At 46.1% G+C, this 25,796-nt stretch overlaps 1 protein-coding gene across 1 annotated transcript in view; it reads left to right on the top strand.

Annotated features, from left to right (window-relative positions):
- Positions 1-25,440, top strand: part of EXTL3 (exostosin like glycosyltransferase 3) — a 40,600-nt gene extending 15,160 nt beyond the window's left edge. Inside the window, exons 2-7 of the mRNA XM_069484823.1 lie at positions 1,802-1,892; positions 3,412-6,038; positions 13,894-14,021; positions 18,880-19,024; positions 21,279-21,407; positions 22,392-25,440. Of these exons, the coding sequence (XP_069340924.1) occupies positions 3,891-6,038; positions 13,894-14,021; positions 18,880-19,024; positions 21,279-21,407; positions 22,392-22,601 (2,760 nt within the window). The 5' untranslated portion in view covers positions 1,802-1,892; positions 3,412-3,890 and the 3' untranslated portion in view covers positions 22,602-25,440. The remainder of the gene's footprint in view (positions 1-1,801; positions 1,893-3,411; positions 6,039-13,893; positions 14,022-18,879; positions 19,025-21,278; positions 21,408-22,391) is intronic.
- Positions 25,441-25,796: the final 356 nt, after the last annotated feature.

The raw sequence follows: 25,796 nt of genomic DNA, 5'->3' as shown, positions 1-25,796 counted from the left end.
GCTTGGTGGAGGAGCTGAAAGGGCCAGTGTAGCTGCAGTCGAGTGAGCAGGGGGAACAGCGGTGGCAAATGAGATAGGTAGGTCCCCGTCCCCGGGGCTGGTTACGAAGGGCCTGGCAGTACAGTGCGAAGCCATGAAAACGTTTGAGGAGGGGAGAGACGTCTAATTCACGTTCATAGAAGATGATCCTGGTTGCGGTGTGGACAGTGCATCATAGGGGCAGGAACAGCAGCTGACAAGTTAGACATTAAATGCTGTGGCAGGTGACTGAGAATTAATAAGACATGTACATTGTATTTGCAGTGGAAAAATCTCTGAAGATTGCTCCTCATCAGTGTTTCAGTGACATTTCTAGATGCTAATATGTTCATTGTCATTTTCTAGAGAATGACAGAAGCAATTCTGAGGATTTTCTTTTTCTTTTGTGCTTGAAATAATTAGCTGTTGAGAAAGGAAAGTTTGTGCTATTGGACATTTTTTTTTTTTAAAGAGAATGAGGTACAGTAGCCGGATCATAGCTCCCTGTAGCCCCGAACTCCTGGGCTCAGGTGATCCTCCCACCTCCTCCTCCTGAGTACCTGGGACTACAGTTGGCATGCACCTGGCTAATTAAAAAAAATTTTTTTTTTTAGAATGGTCTTGCTATGTTGCCCAGGCTGATCTTGAACACCTGGCCTCAAGTGATCCTCCTGCCTCGTCCTCCCAAAGTGCTGGGATTACAGGCGTGAGCCACCATGCCCAGCCCATAGTATTGGACATTGATGACCCCTTTGCCTTATTCCATTAAAAGAGATAGAACTTAATGGGCTAAATTCTTTTGAATCATTGTTGCATTATTGGTTTCTATTAGAACATTTGTTTCTACTCTCAGCTCTGCTTCTGTGTAAGTTGGTATCTCTAGAAATATTAGACTCAGTATAGTCAGTCTCCAAATGACTTTTAAAATCTTTGTTTAGAATTTATATGTAGTGTTTTTGAGTTTTTAGTATGAAAAATTTCAAACAGGCAAAAGCAGAGAACATAATAAACTGCCATGTATACCCATCATTCAGCGTCCACGGCAGTCAGCTATGGCCGATTTAGTTCATCTGTACATCCAAACACTCCTCACCACCGTCATCCTGCTTATTTTGAAGCAAATTCCAGGTATATCATTTCATCTATAAATAGCTCAGTATATGCTTTTATTTATTTATTCGAGACAGGGTCTCACTCTGTTGCCTGGACTGGAGCACAGTCAGTAGTGCAGTCGTAGCTCACCGCAGCCTCAAACTGCTGGTCTCAAGTGATCCTTCTGCCTCAGCTTCCTGAGTAGTTGAGACTATAGGTACGTGACACCATGCCTGGCTAGTTTTAAAAAAAATTTTTTTGTAGAGCCGTGGTCTTGCTATGTTGCCCAGGTGGGTCTTGAACTCTTGGGCTCAAGCGATCTTCCCGCCGTGGCCTCCCAAAGTGCTGGGATTATAGGTGCAAGCCATCACACCTGGACAATATATGCTTTTAAAAAAATAAGGACTTTTCCATATTTTAGTGTTTTGTTTTATTTCCTCTTAGAGCACAAAAATAGGAATCATATCTGGATGGTTTGCCTATGAGAGTCCCCGTTTATACCTGTGGACTGGTGTATTTATTAATAGTCCCCCTTTCACTGCAAGGAGTCTCTGGAGAGTAATTCTGTGGTCACCTTATATACATAAGGGAAGCCTTTTCATAGGGGACATTAAATAAATTCTTCAATAGCATCTTCCGTATTGAGTATTTTTCAAACAGTGTGTCATTTTTCTATTTTCTTTTAAATCAGGAGAGCAAGCCCTGGAGTTCACTATTTCAAGAAATCGTGTACTGAAGTGTAAGGCTACGTAAGTCACAGAGAAGAAGGATCTTGAGACGTGGTAAGGAAGGAGCGAGTCATCTGGAGGGCCTCGATTACGTTTTCCTTTTTTTCCTTTGACTCCATTGTTTCTTTATGATTTGGTCATAAGTGCGGAGAATATTCTTTGGAAAGCAACAAGAGATTTAAACATTTGAGTCAAAAGGCTAATGCACATGCTTTGGAAATACTGACCTACATTCTTTGGAGTATTTGGTCAGCTGTTAATTATCCAAGTTTAGATTATACTTAAACCTTTTAGTAACAGTGTCATCAACTTTTTGTTTTTACTTAAAGGGAGAGAAGACTCTGCCAAACCTTTAATAGTTATACATCTTTAACAAAGGTAGACTCTAGATAGAGTGATTGTGCCTCTGTGAAGCACCACTTGTTTTATACCCTTGTAACACAGCCCTGTTGTTTGTTTACATCTTATCTCTTAGGCTAGAGGAAGTTCCATGAGGTCAAGGACTATTATACATTCTAGATTATCCCACAGTTATACTTAGTATGTCTTAGACATGTTAAAAGTATGATGAATATTTTTTGGAAGAAATGAATGAAAGAGATAGGGAATATTCTCTGGCAGAGAATATTATGAATTCTTCTAGATGTGTTGAATTTGAAGGAAAACAAGGGGAAAGTTTCCATAGCCTGTGACAGTGAAGTCTGATAAGAGAACAGGGCTGGGAATGTTTCAGAATTGATTAGCCTAAAGTACCCTCACATCCTCTATGCTGTATTTTCATAGTTAGCAACATAATATATTGTTATCTCTGTGCACTTATCTCCATTTTAGAAGCTTAGGAAACTGAGGTCTGATAGCGAGTCTGTCCCCAAAGGATGAGGAATAATGCCTCTCACTTCTAAGTATAGTGTTCTTTCTAAAAGACCAAGTTGCTATTTATATTTTAAGAAAGAGCACATGATGTCTGCTAATGGAAGATAAATGAGGAGCAAACTGGGAAGTACATTTTGTCCCTGGATTACTGCATCTACTACTGGGTAAAGATCAAAAGAATTCCCTTCAACCCTTTTCAACTCTAAATTTAACAAACTGAGCTTCTCGGAGTCTTTTTTTTTTTTTTTTTTTTGTTAAGTAGTTCAAAAGGGGACTTTCATGTTGGGCATGAGAGTGAGCTGCCCAGGTTGGGAAGGTGTTCCTCTTCATCTAAAGATGATGCCCAGGTCTAGAATAGAATAACAAGTTGTTACCGCAGACATCGTTGCCCTCTGTTGAATTTAGTTCAACATACTGTTATAGGGGCCCTAATACTGCTCTAGACCCAGTTAACTAGGAAGAGGGGGATGGTGGAGAGGACATAAACTGAAGCTGTTTTGGGCACTTGCCTTTCTCCATTTCTTGTTGACCACAAGTGAAATACCCGCACCAAACAAAGTCTCTCTACTGGCCTTGTAATGTTCTGTAAGATACACACCATAGTTCCATCTTACGAGGTTGAAGCATTTTCTAGAGATGTGCTGGGGAGGGTGTTGAATGTAATCCCTTTAAGACTGACATGGTTCTCTTTCTTCTGCAGGCCTGAGTGTTGACAATGACATCGATAAGAGGCTGGCATTTCTTGCTGTTCTGACCAGCCACTGTGTAACTGTGAATAGGAGCTATGCATATTTGCTGGTCAGCAAAACCAAGGAACAAGCGCTATGGCAGTTGAAAAAGTCTGTCTGATTCCAGGGTATTTTTCCTGCGTTTTGTCATCAGGAAACTCCTCCCTTTCATCTCGGCCACAATGTGGTACCTTTTACCGTTTGATAAAGATTAAGGACATGTTTTTTGGTCAACAACCAGAGCTTAAAATCTGCTGGAATAGGATCAGAGACCATTTCGGTCGCAGCTGAGGAAAATGAAATTTCCGTTTTATCTGGTGCCTTGTACCGGGAGCACGTTGACCCTTCTGGAAGCGAATGTGTGAATGAAAGGCGGTTGAGTTTCGTCGCGTAGAAGCCCATGGTTATGGCGAGGGAGCCGACGTGACCAGGGGGCAGAGCCGCGGCACTCATGACGGGCTACGCCATGCTGCGGAACGGGGGGCCGGGGAACGGAGGGCAGACCTGCATGCTGCGGTGGTCCAACCGCATCCGCCTCACCTGGCTCAGCTTCACCCTCTTCGCCATCCTGGTGTTCTTCCCCCTCATCGCCCACTACTATCTCACCACTCTGGATGAGGCCGACGAGGCCGGCAAGCGGATTTTCGGCCCGCGGGCCGGCAACGAGCTCTGCGAGGTGAAGCACGTGCTGGACCTGTGCCGCATTCGCGAGTCCGTGAGCGAGGAGCTCCTGCAGCTGGAGGCCAAGCGGCAAGAGCTGAACAGCGACATTGCCAAGCTGAACCTGAAGATCGAAGCCTGCAAGAAGAGCATTGAGAATGCCAAGCAGGACCTGCTGCAGCTCAAGAACGTCATTAGCCAGACCGAGCACTCTTACAAAGAGCTGATGGCCCAAAACCAGCCCAAACTTTCTCTGCCCATCCGACTGCTCCCAGAGAAGGATGACGCTGGCCTCCCTCCCCCAAAGGTCATCCGGGGTTGCCGGCTGCACAACTGTTTCGATTATTCTCGTTGCCCTCTCACCTCCGGTTTTCCGGTCTACGTTTATGACAGTGACCAGTTTGCCCTCGGCAGCTACCTGGATCCCTTGGTCAAGCAGGCGTTTCAGGCTACGGCGCGAGCCAGTGTTTATGTGACAGAAAATGCAGACATTGCCTGCCTGTATGTGATACTAGTGGGAGAAATGCAGGAACCAGTCGTGCTGCGGCCTGCTGAACTGGAGAAGCAGTTGTATTCTCTGCCGCACTGGCGGAGAGATGGACACAACCACGTCATCATCAATCTGTCGCGGAAGTCAGACACACAGAATTTACTCTATAACGTCAGTACGGGCCGTGCCATGGTGGCCCAGTCCACCTTCTATGCTGTCCAGTACAGACCTGGCTTTGACTTGGTAGTATCACCACTGGTCCATGCCATGTCCGAACCCAACTTCATGGAAATCCCACCACAGGTGCCAGTGAAGCGGAAATATCTCTTCACCTTCCAGGGTGAGAAGATCGAGTCCCTGCGATCCAGCCTTCAGGAGGCCCGCTCCTTCGAAGAAGAAATGGAGGGCGACCCTCCAGCGGACTACGACGACCGGATCATTGCCACCCTGAAGGCAGTGCAGGACAGCAAACTAGATCAGGTCCTGGTAGAATTCACCTGCAAGAACCAGCCTAAACCCAGCCTGCCTACTGAGTGGGCGCTGTGTGGGGAGCGGGAGGACCGCCTAGAGCTGCTGAAGCTTTCCACCTTTGCCCTCATCATCACCCCCGGGGACCCTCACTTGGTTATCTCAGCTGGCTGTGCAACACGGCTCTTTGAGGCCCTGGAGGTCGGTGCTGTCCCCGTGGTGCTGGGGGAGCAAGTGCAGCTTCCGTACCAGGACATGCTGCAGTGGAACGAGGCGGCCCTGGTGGTGCCCAAGCCACGTGTTACTGAGGTTCATTTCCTGTTACGGAGTCTCTCCGATAGTGACCTCCTGGCTATGAGGCGGCAAGGCCGCTTTCTCTGGGAGACTTACTTCTCCACCGCTGACAGTATTTTTAATACCGTGCTGGCTATGATTAGGACTCGCATTCAGATCCCAGCTGCTCCCATCCGGGAAGAGGCAGCAGCTGAGATCCCCCATCGGTCGGGCAAGGCGGCGGGGACCGACCCCAACATGGCCGACAACGGGGACCTGGACCTGGGGCCGGTGGAAACAGAGCCACCTTACGCCTCACCCAAATACCTCCGCAACTTCACCCTGACTGTCACTGACTTTTACCGCAGCTGGAACTCTGCTCCAGGCCCTTTCCATCTTTTCCCCCACACACCCTTTGACCCTGTGTTGCCCTCAGAGGCCAAATTCTTGGGCTCAGGGACCGGATTTCGGCCTATTGGTGGTGGCGCTGGGGGCTCTGGCAAGGAGTTCCAGGCAGCACTCGGAGGCAACGTTCCACGAGAGCAGTTCACGGTAGTGATGCTGACCTACGAGCGCGAGGAAGTGCTCATGAACTCTTTGGAGAGGCTGAATGGCCTCCCTTACCTGAACAAGGTAGTGGTGGTGTGGAATTCTCCCAAGCTGCCATCAGAGGACCTTCTGTGGCCTGACATTGGTGTCCCCATCATGGTAATAGAAAAAAGAGCAGTTTTACTGCATGACATAGTATTAATGTTTCTCTTGTAATCCGTTTTCCATCTTTCTTTAGCTATCTTAACTTGAAGATAGCTTTTTTTTTTTTTTTTTTTTTTACCTGATTCTATTCCCCATGGACTCTGTGCTTGCTGCCTTTTCAGGCCTTGCCAGTTGCACTGTTGCTGCTCAATTCCTGAATCTCCTGAGGCCTCCAACACGGAAATTGATACCGGACCCGGGAAGGTTTACAAAACCCCCTTGGTCATCTCATGGAAACAGTGATGAGAAAGTCAACACTTAGCATCTAGGCACTATAATTAACATTATGTGACATATCATTATCACTGTTTCTTCATTTTATATCTGTGGGAGCTGAGGCTTAGAGAGGTTAATGAGTTTGCCCAAGGTCACGGTGAGTAATGGAGGAGCTGAGCTTCAGTACGTCCGAGTACAGAAACTGCTGTTGTAATCACTTCCTAAAGGATTTAGGAAGAAGACCTGTGTCATTTCCCAGGATGTTATAGCAGTGTTTCTGAAGACTGGATTCGGGGTTTGGTATTTGGGAGTTGGACAACCATCTCCACCTGAACCTTCTTTTCTAGAGTGCCTTGTAGATTCTTTCTCATTTTTTACCCCATCTCTCATGGTTAGGTGTTATATTTTACAGGAAAAATAATAGCTAAATTTGCAGGATAGAGATTTAGTTCTGAGGGCTTTGTTTATCCACCTGCTGAATTAAACTTGGGAATCTAGGAGAGAGATGGTAACCCGTCTATCTTAAGCGGGAAGCCTTAGAGCTAAGTCTTAAGCAAAGTGCCAACTGATTAACCTGTAGCATAAGTACTTTCCAGAAAAAGGTAGCAAGGAAGGGCAAAAGGTCTGATGGACCATGCATTGCTAGGATTCCAGGTTTTAAAAAATTTATTTCATTGGGGAACTAATTCATTTGAATTATTTTCTAAGCAGCAGTATGGTGTAATAAGAAAAGTATGAGATTTAGAGTAATACAGACCTGGGATTAAGTAGACATTTTGTGATCTTTGATAAGTTAATTAGCTTTTTTGACCTCAGGGTTAAAGAGAAATCCAAAATAAGACAAGGAGGGATTCTAGAAAGGTGCTCAATGATTATATGATTCCTTCTTACCCTTAATGTCAAAGGAGATGGAAGCCAGTGTGTGTGTTCTGCCTGCGTCACGGAGCTTTGATGTCACTGACACAGGCTTCTTGTGTCCTCCCCGTCATTTCTCTTTGTGCCATAGCTGTTACTACCTACTTACTCCTGCATGAAGCACCTAACAGTCTTTGCTTTAACTTTTCTTTCTTGCTGTTGCTGCTAATCTTTTCTTGTATTTTATTATTTACTTTATAATCTGAGGCTATTCAAAGACTGTAGTGTTATATAGACTTTTGATCCTAGAGTTTATCTTGTGTAATAAGAAAAGTTTTGTAAATAGGGAGATTTCTATTGTAGACTTCTTCCAAAATAAATTTCACTTTTCTTTCTCAATTTCAACTTTGAGTGTCGCTGAAATTAAAAAAAAAAAAAAAAGGATTTGCTCTATGAAAAGGTAGATGCTGCTCAAATAGTAGAATAATAAAGCAGCCTTTGTTTTCCATTTTTTTCCTGAGTTTTCTTTGATTTTTCACAGGGATGTAGAGAAGCTGGTGCCACCCGGTTAACAATGACTGAAATTCATCAGAGAACTTACCAGAACTAATCCTTTCTTTTAACTCTGGTGGGAAATAAGTAGTCCTCTTTGATTACTGGGCAGCCCATTGTAATAATACAATACCTAGTTGGAAGATGCCAGAAACTTTCCAAATAGGAGGCCATCTAAATAGCTTCCTCATATTAGGAATACAAATTTTTTCTTGTCCTTTTAAAAAAGAGGAAGCGACTTCAAGCTGGAGAATTTCCCTCCATTCTCTAAATATTCTGACTATGCTTTTTGTTTAAGAGAAGCAGGTGTTTTGGGCAGCAGTTGAAATTACTGACCTCTTAGTTATAGACCAGGTGTCAGGACTAGAGAGAGGCTGGCAGCTCTCTCCCCTACAGGAAAATAGCACTACTATGATAAATTTCAGAGTGGTTTTTCCACCTAGATGTAGACATAACCTATTCATTACATTAAGGTTAATAAATCTTTATATAAATTTAGCACCAGGGTGGTTCCCAGGCAGTCTCTCAGATTCCAGTCCTTCAGGCAGAATGATTTGAAATCAGCATATTGGCTAAACAAATCAACCCAGGAACCCCCATGCCATTCCAGAAAATGCTGCGCAATTTGTGCTTCTCTCTTATGCTCAAGTTCCTAACTAACAGTAGGCATAAATGCCAGATATTTGTGGGCTGTGAAGTCTTTTGAGCCCTAGCTATTTAAGTGGAGAAAGATTGTCTTAGGGGTACCTGATAAGATTTACATATTAAAATTACTCTTTTCTAATTATTTATTTACGTAACAAAGAGCTCTAACTTAGACTGACGGTGATCTTTATCACTATCATCCTTGGACATTCCTGTTCCAAATGCTCTATGTAGAACTATAGCTCAGACGGGATAGTGGCTGGGCAAGGAGACAGGACTTGCAGGGGGATGGGAGCAGTGCCACCAGTTGAAGTGGGTCTCTATCTGAATGGCGTGGGACTACTGAACACACAGGTGATGGTGAGTGTTTGCTCTCTCCCAGGTGCTGCATATTTTGTAAACACTTGAGTCCGGTTCCTTAGCTCCTGGAGCATGACGGCAAAGATAGCTAATGGAAGTCAAATAGAGAGTATTATTATGACGAGGGACTTGAGATCTTGTCTTTTGAAAAACTCTCTACTAGCTTGAGGACCACCACTTGGCACCTTAGAGAGGTTCCACTGTTTCCAGACCTCCATTGTTTCTGATGATATGTCGACGGTTTCCAAATTTTGTTTCCCTGTGTGTAATGTGTGGCTCTGGCTGCTTTCCGGACTTTTTTTTTTTTTTTTTTTTTTTTAATATTTGGTTTTCAGCAGTTTGACTGTGATAAGCCTCAGCATGGTTTTCTTTGATTTTTTTAATTCTGGAAAGTGTTGACTTCTTTGTTTCAGCAGGCAGTTAATTTTGCTGGACTCAAACTGAAAAGTTCTGTCTCTTGAATGCAGCTCACATGTTAGTCGAGTTCCTTTATATTGAGCTGCTTTGTTCGCACGCTGCACCAAGCATGCATGGCGGGCAGAGACTGGGCAGTTCACACGCAGAACTTGGGGCTTCTGTCTCTGGCTTTCTCCTTTCTGGAGTTTCCTCCCTTCTTTCCAGGGGCTGTGGTTGCCCCAAACACTTTCCTCTTATTCTTCAGGCTGGAAAGACCAGGTTTTGCATGAGAGCTTCCGCTGTTCTTCATGGTGCCGACTCTGGCCTGCTCGCAGGGTAAAAGCAACAGTAACAGTAACTCCTCATATCAGCAATTTCCTCCCGCTAGATTTCAGCACCCTCCATGATTTGCCGCCTTACTTCACTTCTCGTATTTTCAGATAGTTGCTTTTTGCTTTTTTGGTATTTTTGTCCAGAGTTTACAGTTGTTGTCTGCAGGAAGATTGAGTCTGGTCGGAGCTTACTCCCTTCTGGAAGCAGAAACACTAAGTGATCCCTTTCTGATTCATAGTCCCACCAGCAATTTTGGTTTCAGTTACTGCTTTATTCTGATCAGTCTACACATCGCCCTCACTCTGCTTTATATTCCGGAATATAGTAAGTAGGGTAACCTTGTTAGAGCATCCTGTGGAAATGAGAATCTCAAAATCTGTCCTTTTGGAGTTTTAAAACGTGGGCTGTCATGAAAGGGACATCCTTCTGTTATTAACAGGTAGCCCAGCCCACTCACACGCCGCTTATCTTCAGACTGTATGCGCGCTGATTCCTAAGACGGTCTTTTGGCAGCCAGCCCTAGTCTTGGTTTTTCATTCTCCTCTTCATAAAGGGCACGGATGCCTTGGAAGGGCTCTTTGAAGAGGTGACATTTGAGCGGAAGCTTGAATGAAGTGAGGAATGGGCCGTGTAAATTCTGGAGGAGTATATGGGAGTGGCAAGCACAAGAAGCAGTACCCAGTGCATCCGGGGTGGCGTAGTTGAGAAGGAGGGTTTGAAAGGAGGGTTGGAGAAGGCGGCAGGGCCGCGTGGGCAGGAGCACATGGGCCGTGGTTAGGAGTCTGGGTTTTATCCTGTGTGTGTCAGGATGCTGTTGGAGGGTGTTGCGCTGGGGAGGCACGTGATTTTTGTGGGACCCTGGGGGAAAGAACAGGAGCAGTTAAAATCTTGCAGTAGCCTGGGCGAGGGGCGATGGCGGCTTGGACAGAGTGGTGGGGTGGAGGTGGAGACGGCACGTTCGGAGATGAGCTTATCACAGCCTTGGTGACTGCAAGGTCTCTGGACGTGGGAAGCCGGAATGCACCATTTTTTCCAAATGAAAGTTAGTGAGATGAGATTATTTTTCACTGCCCTTTTCCCTCCCTCCCAGCCGTTGATACTCAAATTGAACAAGAGTTCTGTGTTTTAGGAACTTAAGGATCATGCCAGGGGAGTTATTTTAACATCATTTTCCCGTAGTCTATTAGGGAAAAGGAGAGAACTCGGGAAACTGCCTTGGCCGTGCACTCTTGGCATCATCCACTTTCTGGCTTGGGACTCTGCCTCTCAGGCTGTTAAGGGCTTTACTTGTGGCTAGACCTCGGGCAAGATGGAGCATTCTCAAGGCTCACTCCTTACAAAGTGGGTACGCTGTGTTTTTTTTATCTGTGCCCACTCTGCTTTAATAAACATCCCTTGAATGAATCAGATGGTCATTTGCTAAAACTGTGATTTCTAGGTGAAGCTAACAGGAAAGACCTTGTCCAGCTTCTCCAGGTCCAAGACCGTACAAAGCCTGGTCGGCTTCACTAGGTATTGGTGTAGCTGGGTGGCTTATTTTTTTTTTTTCCTTTAAACAACAGTTTACTTAATAACTTGGTGGCTATAGCTGTTGCTTTCTCTTTCTGTTTGAGAATGGGCTGCATGGCTTCAAAGGAAAATCATATAAAACAAAGCTACCAGAAATCAGAAGTGAACAGCAGGAATTACAGAAGTTTTAAAGGAATTACTGAAAAGTAAGGTCGCATAAATGACTTACTAATTGCAGCAAGTCAGTTCTTTAGGTAATACCTCCCCCTCTTACTCTTTTTACTAATTCAGAGTAAGGGTCTGAGACTGAGAATTTTATTGCTTCCGGTCACTTGACATGCTAATATCTAAATTACAACTAGGTTTCAGCACTTCTCACCATAGTTATGTCATATTTTTTCTTTTTTTTTTTTTTTAACCAAGACTAAATTTCTTGGAAAGGTACAAGCTTGTTTATTCAATAAATAAATATGTATATAAATATATAAAATGTATAAAATTAAAATAAATGTATAAAATATAGGACATATGTAAAATGTATGATAATTAAAATAGGAAGAAGTGCTCATGTTGCAGTAGTTGCTAACCATTTTTCAGCATTTTCTATGTACTAGGCACTGTGTGTGGTCTTCATGTGTGTTCTCTCATTTGATGCTGAAGCTCTAACTTATGCTGTTTTACCTGCAGTTACACAGGGATTGCTGGCAACCTTTTCTCTTATAAATTAAAACAGACTTGTCTCAGCTAAAACATACTATTTTCTTGTATTGCATTAGAGCCGTATTTAAAGTTATAAATGGAAATCCAATTCACTGTGTTACCTTTTTACTCCTTTTCTTTCCTTCTGCTCCCACCACTTGTCATTTATTGAGCGAATAAGTCCCTTGAGTAATCAGGAAGTTTTTGCTTGTTTGTTTACTTGTTTAAGAGAGGGGAAGAGCTAGGCATGGTGGCTCATGCCTGTAATCCAGCACTCTGGCGGGAGGATCACTTAGGAGTTTTCGAGACCAGCCTGGGAACATAGCGAGACCCTGTCTCTACAAAAAATTAAGAAAATTAGGTGGGCACAGTGGCACTTGGCTGTAGTCCCAGCTACTCAGGCGGCTGAGATGGGAGGCTGAGGCAGGAGGATTGCTTGAGTCCAGGAGTTCAAGTCTGCAGTGAGCTATGATGACATCACTTCTCTCTAGCCTGGGTGATGCCGGAAGACTGAGCATTGATGGCTCACGCCTGCAATCCCAGCACTTTGGGAGGCTGACGTGGGAGGATTGCTCAAGGCCAGGAGTTCGAGACCAGCCTGGACAACATAGCAAGACCTTGTCTCTACAAAAATATTAAAAAATTTAGCTGGGTGTGGTGGTGCACATCTGTAGTTCTAGCTACTCAGCAGGCTGAGGCAGGAGGATTGCTTGAGCCCAGGAGTTCGAGGCTGCAGTGAACTGTGATTCATGACACTGTGCTGCAGTCTGGGTGAAAGAGCAAGACCTTGTCTGTAAAAAAAAGACAAAAATAAAGTTAATGTAAGTTTGGCAAAAAAAAAAAGGACTAAATTTGGAGTCAGAAGGTGTGAGTTAGACTTGTGGCTCTTGTAGCTTGCCAGTTGTGTGAAGTCATCCTGGGCCTTGGTTTGTCCGTGTATAAAGTGAGAGTCGGGCCATATGGTCTGCAGGGCACTTCCAGCTCTGGATTAATCGGATTCTAAGTGTGCTATAATGAATTGATAGACGGTTGAGGACTCTGCTTTAAGAACATGGAAGAAATGATTGTTTCTGACAAGGAGGGTATGACAAGAGACATCTGAGGCTGGATCTCAAGGGGAGAATGGACGAAAAGGTATTTTAGGCTGAGAAGACAATGCTAGTGAGGTCATGGAGTGCCTTGGGAACATTCTTAAACCTTACGATCTCGGGTCCAGTCCATTCATCACGCCTATACAGAGATTAGCCTCAGTGTAGGCAACACGGCCTGGGAGAGTGAGATGCCCTTCCTGGCTTTCTAAAAAGATTATTCTTTATGAGGTTCTTTTTGTTTTTGAGAATAAAATGATAGCTCCTTATCAGCTGGACTAATTCAATAAAGATAGTGTAAAAATAAAGTGAGCTATCAGAGTACTGACTGGCCATCGTTTACTTTAGTGCTAGGTGGCAAGGTGAATAACAGAGCTACTCAACTACGTTGTAGGTAATCTGTTTATCTGAGATGGTTTAAATAAAATTTTTTTTTTGTTAAAATGTAGCTGGACTGTTTGAGGCACTAATCTTCTTTTTATGAAGAAAATACTGCTTTGTGTATATGAATTGTTTTGGATGGATGTTCCTTGAGTTGGGATGTGATAGACACAGAAGTGTCTTACTGAATAAATTATACCTTGAAAAGAAAGAAAAAGCTCGCGCATGTGTAGCCAGCATCGTAGGTGGGAACTGCAAAGGTGAAGGAAGTAATGTCCCCAGGATGGGCTTGCTTTTTTTTTTTCCCCCCCTCTTTTGGTTTATGCCCCCAAAAAGGCCTTAAAATTGGGTGTCAGAAATAACATAGACTCAAGGGATTTCTGAGTTTGGTTTTAAAATTTGTGAGCATGCTGGGCATTCGAGAACTGGGAATTGGAGTCTCAGTTCTACTCTGCCACCTTGTGTTCTCTGGGGAAAGTTATTTTTTAATTTCCCTAGGCTCTTCATTGCATATGTAAAAACAATCCTCAGCTTTAGCTTGTTTCACAAGAAAATTAGCAAATAAAGGAATAAAGCTTAGCTGTGAAATCCTTATACATTTGTGGAATTAGGAGGCAGTTTTTATTCCTGAAATATGCCAGATTTTCCAGGTGGCGAGCAATCCCGCAAAATGATTCAGTTAATGTAGCCACAGTCTCCTTTGACCTAAAGGCAGTTCTGGTTTTGCCTTCTAGAACACGGCATTGATTGTTAGTGCTTTTTCTTCCTCGTTACAGGTGGTTCGTACTGAGAAGAACAGTTTGAACAATCGATTCTTGCCCTGGAACGAAATCGAGACCGAGGCCATCCTGTCGATCGATGACGACGCTCACCTCCGCCACGATGAAATCATGTTTGGCTTTCGGTGAGGGGTGATTTTTCATCAGGAAACACTTCCGTTTGCAAGTGACAGGAAACCAACTCAAACCTGGCTTAGACAGCAAAGGTGGTAAGGGCTGGCGCAGGACACGGCCGGATCCAGGGTGTCCGGTCGGAGGATTCCTCCTCTCTCGGTCTCTGGGTTCTGCCCGGCTCCCAGGTGGGCTTTTCCTCGGAGGCCAGGGAGAGGGAATTCTCCGATTGGCTAAACCGCGCTTACCTGCCTGTTCCTGGTCCTATGAATGTACCATCCTTAAACCCAAACCACGTGGGCTGAGAGTGGAAGCAGGGGGCGGTTTTCTAAAGGAAATCGGAGGTTTTTGTTGTTAGAGGAACAGGAAACAACTCCCAGGCAGGCAGAAGCAGCATGTTGCTATGTGTTGGAGCAGTGGACCAGTGCCAGAATCCTGGGCCCAAAAAGCTTTATGGGAAAGAGGGTGTTGAAATCAAAGATCCAAGAGGTTAAAGAGGAAGAGGGGGGCGCGGCAGTGGTGGTGATTGATGATGATGGCAGTTAACATTTATGGAACCTATACTGTGTGCCAGGAACCAGCTGAGCACTTTGGTTTATCTCATTAATCCTCCTGAAACTTGATGATGTCAGTTGTAGTTGTGTCCATTTTATATTAGTAAATTGAGACCCAAGAGAACAGAGCTGAGTAGAAGCTAGCGAGGCAGACAGAGCTGGGATTCAAACCAGGTTTGTCTTGCTCCCGAACTTCCACTCAGCTGCCCAACTCTCCTGCTTTCCTGAGGCTTAGTAATTGCCGTTAGGGCCTGAGCATCCCACTTGAGGGTATGTTGCAGGTAAGAGAATGGAGTGGATTAGGGCTACTCCAAGTCTGCCTTGGACCAGTATGTTGGTTCAGGGACAGTTTTGTTATTTGTCCACAGTGAGGTAAGTACAAAAATTGAGGGTAGGCCAGGCATGGTGGCTCAAGCCTTTAATCCCAGCACTTGGGAGGCCGAGGCGGGCGGATTGTTTGAGCTCAGGAGTTCGAGACCAGCCTGAGCAAGAGTGAGACGCCGTCTCTACTAAAAAAATAGAAAGAAATTAGCTGGACAACTAAAAATATATAGAAAAAATTAGCCGGGCATGGTGGCACATGCCTGTAGTCCCAGCTACTAGGGAGGCTGAGGCAGTAGGATTGCTTGAGCCCAGGAGTTTGAGGTTGCTGTGAGCTAGGCTGACACCATGGCACTCTAGCCTGGACAACAGAGTGAGACTCTGTCCAAAAAAAAAAAAATTGAGGGTAACCATATAGAAACTTTTACAGCAATTTGACATTTATTGTGATGCCTGAGTGTGTGATCGTTTTTCTTGCAGTTCATTCTTTTGCAACATTTATTGAACATAATTAGTATACTATACCATTCACTCATTTAAGTATACAATTCAGTGGTTTTTACTATATTTATAGAGTTGTGCAGCCATCACCATGGTTAATTTCAGAAGTCTTCATCACCACTGAAAAAAACCCTGTGCCCATAACAGTCGCTCCCCATGTTTCTCCAACCCCTCTGAGTCCTAGACAGTCACTAATCTTTGTGTCTCTATGGATCTGCCTATTCTGGACATTTTATGTAAATGGAATCATATAATTTATAGCCTTTCATGACTGGCCTCTTTCATTAAACTTAATGTTTTTAAGGTTCATCTATCCTGTAGCATGTACTTGTACTTCGTTCCTTTTGTACGGATTGGGTATACCATATTTTGTTTATCCATTCATCCATTGATGGACATTTGGGTCATTTCTACTTCTTGGTTATTACGAATAATGCTGCTGTGAAGGTTTCTGTGTAAGTTTCCGTATAAACATTTCATTTCTCTTGAGTATGTACCTAAGAGTGGAATGGCTGGATCATGTGATAACTGTTTTAACATTTTGAAGCACTGCCACACTGTTTTCCAAAGTGGCTGCACCATATTACATTCCATCAGCAGTGTATCAGGGTTCCAATTTCTCTGCATCCTCGTCAACACTTGTTGCTTTGTGCTTTTTGTTTGTAGCCATCCTAGGCCTTGTGAAATGGTAGCTCATTATACTTACGATTTCCTTTCTCTTATGATAATGCTGTTGAGCATCTTTTCATGTGCTTATTGCCCAATTAGCCTTTTTGTGTATCTTCTAATGGCTATTCAGATTCTTTGCTTGTTTTTGTTCGGGTTATTCGTATTTTTATTATTGACTTGTAAGAATTCTTGCATTTAATTTAGACGCAAGTCCCTTATCAGAGATGGGAATTACAAATATTTTCTCTCATTCTGTGGGTTGTCTATTCCTGGGCTCAGGCAATTAGCCTTCTGAGAAGCTAGGACTACAGGTGTGTGCTACCATGCCTGGCTAATTTTTTTTTTTTGTAGAAGTGGGGTCTTGCTATGTTGCCCAGGCTTGTTTTGAACTCCTTGGTTCAAGTTATCCTCCTGCCTCAACCTCCAGAGTGCTAGGATTAGAGGTGTGAGCCACTGTGCCTGGCCGAGGTATTTTCCTTTATACATGGTAATAAATAGTGGCCCTTGCCACTTGTTTTGCTGAAAGGAGGAAAGCCCTGCAGTGACTCCGGGAATGGTCTTTGCTGTTGAGATGGTGGTGGTGGTGGTGGGAGGAGGGGCTGTATTGCTGCTACAGCAGGACACAGTTTTGTGCACGCTGGAGGACTCGGAGCCCCCAACAGAGTCATGGGGTGTAACAGGAGGATTGCCAATTGCCCCAGACCCCGAGAATGATTTTAATAAGGAGCCCAGCTTTGATGAGTTTGAAGCTAAGCTAGCTGATATTTGCTATCTTCTGTGGCCCTGGATTTAGGAAGACTTTTGACCTTTTCCATGTCATTTCCCAGCAGATTTCCAGGTGGTGAGAGCATGATGGGAAGCCTTTTAATGTGTCTCTTACAAATGATTTGAATTTGAGGCTTAGACTCTGGTACTGGAGCTGGTGGATTATCTCTGGCTGCAGATCCTAACCTTTTCTCACCCTGGCTCTTGTCTCATTGGTTTGGGCATCCTTTGATCCAGAAGCTTTCTTTTAATAATCCCCCCAGTTTGGTTTTTTCACCTTAATGGGAATGAAACAGTCCTAAGTTCAAAGGAAAGGGTAAGTGTAAGAGTTTTTCCCTCTGGAAAAGATAGAGCTTGACTAATTTCAACTTACGTAGTCAAGAAAGAGAGAGATTCTTAAGGGATAGGTGAAAGAAAGGGGCCACAGAGAATTAGAAGTGTGCGTCCACACAGAAAGCAGTGCGTGAATGATGATAGCGTCATTTGGCACAGTCAGAAGTGTATACAGCACAAAAGGATAAACGTTGTGTGATTCTACTTGCGTGAGGTCCCTAGAGTAAATCCATAGAGACAGAGAAGTAGAGTGGGGGTGGCTGGGGCTGGGGCAGGTGGGAGTGGGGCGTGAGTGTCCAGTGGGGACAGAGATCAGCGTGGGAATATAGAAACGTTCTGGAGATGGGTGATGGCGATGGTTACACAACAGTGTGAATGTACTTAATGCCACAGAATTATATGGTCAGATTTTATGCATATTTGCCACAATTAAAATCAGTTGTCAAAAAGCCTACCTAGAAGGTTATTATATTGTGATAGAAGTTGTGATTTCTCATCTCTGGGACTAGATTAGATGCTTTGAAACTTATTAGAGGGATTCTTTTGAAATGAAATCTTTTATGTTTTAGGAATTGAAGTTCCATGTGACAGGGGACTTTCTCAGGTGGCTTAAATCTCCTGAGGCCTGTCGGGTTCTGTGGCGCCTAAGTGCTTCCAGCTCTCCAATTTCAACCTGTCAGTCTGGGGGCTGGTTTTATTTGTCAGGCCTTACCTATACATTTAGAGATACGTAAAAGTTTCTGTTGAAATACTGAATTCGCAATTTATTTCTTGCATTTAATGAAACCTTTTGTTGGTGTGGTTCTGTAGACCACTTCTCACAGTCCAGGTGTCTCCCAGCCCTGCCATGTTAGGAATCAGGACTTTACCCAGGCAGGAGTCCTCTGCGGTTAAACCAGCGGTCTCTGAATGTTTTCTCATTATGTGCTCAGTAAAGAAAAGTTAAGATGCAATTGGCCGGGCGCGGTGGCTCACGCCTGTAATACTAGCACTCTGGGAGGCCGAGGTGGGCGGATCGTTGGAGCTCAGGAGTTCGAGACCAGCCTGAGCAAGAGCGAGACCCCATCTCTACTAAAAATAGAAAGAAATTATATGGACAGCTAAAAAAAATATATATAGAAAAAATTAGCCGGGCATGGTGGCGCATGCCTGTAGTCCCAGCTACTCGGGAGGCTGAGACAGGAGGATCCCTTGAGCTCAGGAGTTTGAGGTTGCTGTGAGCTAGGCTGACGCCACGGCACTCACTCTAGCCTGGGCAACAGAGTGAGACTCTGTCTCAAAAAAAAAAAAAAAGATGCAATATACATAAGTCACACACATGCCCTACTGAACTAATACATCATGCTCATCAAAAACAAAACTTTGTTTTAGAAATTAAATAAGATTAGAAATAGAAATTGATATCATCTGCCTACTTACTAGCAGGTATTGTACATAGCCCATTCCGGAAGCCCCTTCCCATGTTATTTCAGCTTGCTCTTTCTGGAAGGGCTGGAGAGATGCTGACTGCCAGAAGTTAGAGGGACAATAGTTGCGTATTAAGAAAGCCGCATGTGGCACTGCTTTTATCTTACTTGGTTTGTGATTTATTTTATTTTTTTTGAAAAAAGGAAAAAAGAAGTAAAAGCCTAAGGGCCAGAGCCTGCAAAATAGAGGCAGTAATTTTAAACATTTCTGGTGATCTTAGCGCTATGTACTCAGGTGTGTGCGTGTCCTTGTGTGTTTCGAGGGTGTGGAGAGAAGCACGGGACCGCATCGTGGGCTTCCCTGGCCGGTACCACGCGTGGGACATCCCGCATCAGTCCTGGCTCTACAACTCCAACTACTCCTGTGAGCTGTCCATGGTGCTGACAGGCGCTGCCTTCTTCCACAAGGTAAGAAAAGGCAGATGAGAATGGCATTAAGGTGGGAGGATTGCTTGAGGCCAGGAGTTCCAGACCAGCCTGGGCAACATAGTGAGACCCCATCTCTAAAAAAATTAGAAAAATTAGCTAGGCACGGTGGTGTGCACCCGTACTCCCAGATACTCTGGAGGCTGACCCAGGAGGATCACTTGAGCCTGGGAGATTGACGTTGCAGTGGGCTACGATGATGCCACTGTATTCTAGCCTGGGTGACAGATTGAGACCTTTTCTCAAAAAAAAAAAAAAAAAATTTCAAACAGGTTAGACAAGTTTTTGTGTGTTTTTAAAATGTCCAGGTATGCAAGCTTATCAGATAAACATACATCATTTTTGGCAACAAAACCACATACTGGTGGAAACACCTCTAAACATTTGTTCTCATAATGCTTTCTGCATAGTTTTTTTTAAAGGCAGTTCTTTCTTACTGTTAAAATGTTACCTTTTCCTTGAAGACATGAATTGTGTTTAAGAAGTATATTCTCATCAGTATACTAGTGACAGTCACTGGCCATTGAAAGGGTCAGCAAATTTGAATCACCCATCTTTTTGTAAAAAAAAAAAAAGTATAATTCATCTTTTAAGCTCACCAACTCTTAAGTACTTTGCTACAAGATAACCGGCAAACTACTGTGGGCTATAAAATTTTATGATCTTTCATTATTTACTATATAGATTGTACTGTTTAATAACATATGTAAAGCAGTTTAACTGGGCACCTCACCTGTTCATTTGTTTGTCACTAGCAAATTACAATGCATCGCAGTTAACATGTGTCCTATTTTGTAGTATTTGCTGATTTCTGTGGTATAAATACTCTTACCTTGGCTGATTGCAAGTTGTCAACGTGAGGCACTGAACACAGATTTGCAGTTGTGCACCATTATATAGTATTTTCACTGTAGACACAACAGACATAAATAATTTCAAGATAACGGTAGGCCGGGCGCGGTGGCTCACGCCTGTAATCCTAGCACTCTGGGAGGCCGAGGTGGGCGGATCGTTGGAGCTCAGGAGTTCGAGACCAGCCTGAGCAAGAGCGAGACCCCATCTCTACTAAAAATAGAAAGAAATTATATGGACAGCTAAAAAATATATATATATAGAAAAAATTAGCCAGGCATGGTGGTGCATGCCTGTAGTCCCAGCTACTCGGGAGGCTGAGACAGGAGGATCGCTTGAGCTCAGGAGTTTGAGGTTGCTGTGAGCTAGGCTGACGCCACAGCACTCACTCTAGCCTGGGCAACAGAGTGAGACTCTGTCTCAAAAAAAAAAAAAAAAAAAAAAAAAAAGATAACGGTAAAGTGTAATAGACAATAGTAAAATATAAATTAAGAAGTGATGAGTTTTAGGTATTTATTGTTTGGCTTTTTAATATAATTTATTTAATTTCAAGTTTATGTCATTACATCTTTAATAATGGCTGGGTTTAAACAACAAGCTCACAAAATTCCTGAAAATGTAGCGTTCGGCATTCCCTTGCAGGGCGGGTAGCTTCAGCACCCCACGCTGTGGGCGTCGTGAGACAGTCTGGGCACCTTGGGTGAGACGGGAAGCGTTGGGGGTTGGGGGTAGAGGAGTGACGTGTTCCCTTGGCTTGAGTTCTGACATGATCCCCTGCAGTGCTGAGACTAGAACACAGGGGAGAAAACACGGCGGCAGGGACGCGATTTAGGAGGTGATTTGAAGAACCAAGGGGAGGGATGAAGCGGCCCGGAGCAGGGAGCAGCCAGTGGCGATGGTGAGAAGCGCCCAGATTTAGGAATCTGTAAGTTAGGCAGCGAGGGGGTGGGCGTTCCATGAGTCTGTGATTTACTGAGCTCTGGAAAGATAACCAGGCTTTTTTCCTCACCTGTCCTTTTGTTGCCATTGTCAGAGACAGGATGTTGTCCTGCTGAACCAGAGTCTGACCTAGTTTGACAGATCTCTATATTGATGTCAAAATCTCGGAGGTACCAAGGAAATTACACGAAGTTCTGTTTCTGTAAGGGGGAGATGATGGCAGTTCGAATGGGATCATTCTTCCTGGCACAAGGTCTGCATTGCAGGATGTGTAGTGTCCGTCCCTCACTCCAGCTCTTTAAATTCCAGTGTACTTGCCGATCAGTGCCACGCCCCAAACACGCCCACACGCTAACACGGGCCCCAGATCCACGCATATGTTCGCCGAAAGCCGCCAGACTGTGGCCTCTAACAGAGCATGTGACTCCTCTTCTTCCCTGGACAGTATTACGCCTACCTGTATTCTTACGTGATGCCCCAGGCCATCCGAGATATGGTGGATGAGTACATCAACTGTGAGGACATCGCCATGAACTTCCTCGTCTCCCACATCACTCGGAAACCCCCCATCAAGGTGCGACGCCGCTACTCGGGGGGCCGTGGACGCATGCGTGTTTAACTCACGCGTTTTGCAGTCGCGCAGTTGGTAACTGCCACACTTTGGAGTCCTCATTTGTAAAATGGGGATAATGATGCCACCTGCCTCATCATAGGCTTGTTGGTGGGATTAAATGGGTTGTTAGTGCAGAGTCTCTTCACTCCCAAGGCCGGTGGGTAGAACTCACAGGGTTTAAACCTTGGGGAGGAAAGATCTCGCATCTCTGTTTTTATTAATCTCTGACTGGAATTCAGCATTTTCTTCACTTACGAAACAGGCTACAATTGATAAGAGCATTAGCAGTGACTGACTTGTCACCAATGGAAATCACAGATACTTCCATATCACATTATATTTGTTGTAGTATCTCTTTATATATTTGTTACATTTGTTATAATATCTCTTAAATTTGTTACATTACCTGCAAAAAGTATTGTTTCTGTTTGTCACTGCTTTGACATCATGGCGGTTACTACACTTCCCCTAGATCTTGTTTAATACATTAACAGAAGGGCTTGTATATTATTATATTTCAGCATAATTTATGTCCTTTGTAATCCCATGTATTTTAGTTTATGTTTCTAAAAACATTGTTCTGAGGAGTCCACGGCCTTCACCAGATCGCCAGACTGGGGTTGCGTGTGGCGGGGAGGCGGCTGTCCATCAAACAAAATATTCAGGGATTTCTGAGTTAATATATATAAAGTTCTAAGAATAGTGCTTGGCACATAAGTAAGTGCTGTATAAATTATGTGCTCAAAACCAAAAGTACCCTCAGAATTCTAGAAATTTTTGTTCTGTTTTTGTCCTCGATAGGAAGAGGCCCCGGGCTGCTCCTGGCCTCCTGACTCGCTCTGCGTGAGCATCTTCACCGTGGAAACGAGGGTGTTGGATCCACTCAGCCGCAAGGTCCGCATCAGCGCCGTGATTCTCACTCCTCTCTCTCTTCCCTGTTCCCAGGTGACTTCACGGTGGACTTTCCGATGCCCGGGATGCCCTCAGGCCCTGTCACACGACGACTCCCACTTCCACGAGCGGCACAAGTGCATCAACTTCTTTGTCAAGGTGTACGGCTACATGCCCCTCCTGTACACCCAGTTCAGGGTGGACTCTGTGCTCTTCAAGACGCGCCTGCCCCACGACAAGACCAAGTGCTTCAAGTTCATCTAGGGCATTGCAGGTGTTGGGGAGAGGATGGGCAGAGTGAGGGAGATGGCTCCTAAGGTTCCTAGGCATTGAAGGACCTCGGGGACATCACTGGGTGGGCGGCCCAGACCCTTGCTGGGAGAGGCAGCAGGAAGAGTGGGAAGGAGATAGCTGCCTGTATCTTGAAGTCGGCCACACTGGGCCTGGAACCCTGGTCCGAAGACGCTGGGGTTCCCTGCAGGGCACTGACTGATAGCTTACACTGAGCACCATGGGGACTCCGTGGAGTCACTCACGTAGTTCATAGCCCAGGACAGCTGGTTTGTGGTTTTTAAATTCAGTAACAACTATTATTATTATTTAAGAAGAGAAAGTTTCAGATTTGCTGTTGGAGGCTTGCTTATATGTATGTGTGTATATATACATGTATGTGTGTGTATATGTGCACACACACTCACATACATATGCCTATATCTATTTTTGATGGGAAGAGTTGAAATTTTTGCCTGTGTGAGGGATCCGTCGGGCTCCTGGGCTCCGTATTTGGGCGGAGGTGGGTCCCGGCCTCTTGTTACCTGGCTTATCCTTGAAGAGCATCTCCCGTCCTCCCAGGGCATCTGTGTGCAGACACGAGGGAGGGACTTGGCCGTCCTATGGGCCTCGGACAAGATAAGACCTGTGCGTCTGTCCCCTTCCCCTTTCTGTCGCAGGTCTGTGCTCTAACTCACGTGCCCCTCGCACAAGAGTCCTTGGGGAGGACCCGCGCCGTGGTGCGCGGCTGCGCTTCCTTCCGCTGGGTGCAGTGGTTTCCGAGGACTCATCCAGGCTTGTCCCGGGACCTGTCCCTGCACTCCCGCTCTCCCCCTCCCCCGGGGAGTAGGGGGCCTGAAGACAGCACTCCCAGTGGCTCTCTTTGCCCCGCCCTCTTGTTAAAAAGGATGCTGTGCTTTTGGGCGTCAGGCTTTTCTGAAGTGCCGTCTCTCGGATAAAGGCACAGCGAACCGAGCAGGCTGCACGCCAGGGCTGGGCTGACGCGGTTTGCGGGTCGGCCCGCTCTTGCCGGCGTAGAACGAGCAAGCGAGCGTCCTTCGAGGATCCCACCCGGCGGGCCGGGAGGTCTCACAGCAAGGCACCTGCCTTGGGATAGATACCTGGGTGAAATTCACCTTGCCTCCGCCTTTGTCTGGACCTGCCCCCTGTGTTACCTGTGGTTTGGACCCCTGATGCCAGGTTGGCCCTAGGACCCCCTGAGGTTTAGTATGTGCTAGAACACTGGGAGGCTGTGATTTGCTGTGTAAGCTCAAATCCGGCCTTGGAATTTATCCATCCACACCCCACCCACATTCACCGCTTACCACTCCCAGTCCAAACTTCTGTTCCTTGGGCTGAAACTGAAATAAGCTAATTTTTTTGGTCATGGTGACAGGAAGGGAACCGAAGAGGGTGTTAGTGGCGTTTGTCAGGGATTTAGCCCATGACTTCTATTTTTCTGAACCCCGCTTTCTCAAAGTGGAGTTGACTACAGAAGGTTTCTAGCAACCGAACAAAAGCTCAGGTCTGTCCCGGTCATGCACATGCCTTAAGCCAGTTTTGTCTTCCCTAGACCTTGACATCCTGTGCTTCTATTTCTTGGGGTACATTCTCCTCCGGCCTGCCTGTCCCTAATGGTTCTCTTCAAGTATTACTTTGATGCCAGGCTCTCCCTGTAGATCCCCCAGCTGCGGGGCTGGCTTGGCTCGCGGGAACTGTCCTCGCTGGCGAGCAGGCCCAGGGCTGCTCCGGGTCTGTGTCCGGAGGTCCCGCTGCGGCCGCCCCTGGGAGACGAGGCCGTGCCTCTCAGCAGCCCAGCGAGGGGTCCACGCTGCCTGGCAGCCGCACTTCCTAATCGCTCTTTCCTTTCCTTCTGACTCCATTCTTTTTAGCAGTAGCCTCTTCCCTTGGGGGAGCCAAAGAGCGTGGTGTTTTGCGCTATATACGTGGCTGCTATTTTATCTTGTTTCTTTGAATGTGAGGAACTCACAAACTGACTCTGAGTGGGACCGGGGAGCAAAGGGCCGTCTGTGGCAGGACCCCTTTATGGAACCAGAGTGCTGGGTCCCCGACTGTTGCCGGTGGCTCCGTGAGTAGCTGAGCGGGCAGAAATGACGGATGACAACAAAATGTGCTAGAGGGAGGGTTGTGGTGTCAGAGCTGCAGATGAGGACAGCACTCGTCCCTGAAAGGAACACTAACGTGACTTCAGACAGGCTCCCGTGGACCCGGGCCGTGTCCTGACGGGCACGCGCTGCCCGGCGGGAGGCGGAGCGGGCGGACGTGGCGTGTTGCTGGTCAGGCCCTCTGGGGCGCGGCGCTGCAGGGTGGGTGAGGGAGGGGCCCAGTGCCTGCCCTTGGTGTCGCTCACCATGGCAGGGCCACCCACCTGACTCGCCCGGAACAGGAAGGCGGCTCCGCAGCCCCCGGGCTCCCCTTGGCTGTCCATAGGTAGCACCTGCTTACCTAGTCGTGGCTCCCAGGGCCGCTGCGGCCTTGTTTTCCAGTTTGCTGTTGGCCGCGAGGGTCGCCCGCCCAGGCGGTGGCTCGCAGGGTGCTGCTTAGGCCGGTCCGAGCCTTTGCTCGCCTGGTGGTGGTTGGCGGTCAGGCCTGGACGGCACCACAAGCCGGGGCTGCCTGGTCACAGGGGTCCCATCTGCGATGACAGCAGCTGCCTGGGTGCGGCAGGGAGCTCCCGCTGGGAACGGGGACGCTCTGACGCCCATGCGGTGTCCATCCACCCACCCCTTTCCCAGCCATGAGCACAATGGTCTTACGTTGGATTTTTGTAAAAAAATAAAATAAATGGAAACTTTAACTCAAGCAGCTTGGAGGTCTTTTGTGATTTCCCTCAGCAGGGACGAGAGTGGCCCGAGGGAGGAGGTGCCTGCTGGCTTCTGGCAGCGCCGGCGCACGGCCCGCTGGCCCTTCCCCGAGGACTGGGGGCGGCGCCATCAGGCCTGGAGCGGTGTGGACCTGACCCAGGTGAGCTGAACCGCGCCCGCGGGCAGCCGTGCCTGCACTGTTTCTGGGACGAGTCATTTTCCCTGGACAGAGAGGAACTTGGGGGCCATTTAGCTGATTTAAGTGGGGTGTGGGATGGCGTGTGGCACATACACGTCACCTTAAGGTTTTCATGGGACTTTAAAGTGCGTTTATGTGCCCGCGGTCCCAGTGCAGCGGCGAGGG

Source organism: Eulemur rufifrons, chromosome 12, assembly GCF_041146395.1.
Source record: "Eulemur rufifrons isolate Redbay chromosome 12, OSU_ERuf_1, whole genome shotgun sequence".
Lineage (NCBI taxonomy): Eukaryota > Metazoa > Chordata > Mammalia > Primates > Lemuridae > Eulemur > Eulemur rufifrons.
Note: the sequence above shows the minus strand (reverse complement) of the source record. Positions and strands in the feature narration are given on the sequence as shown.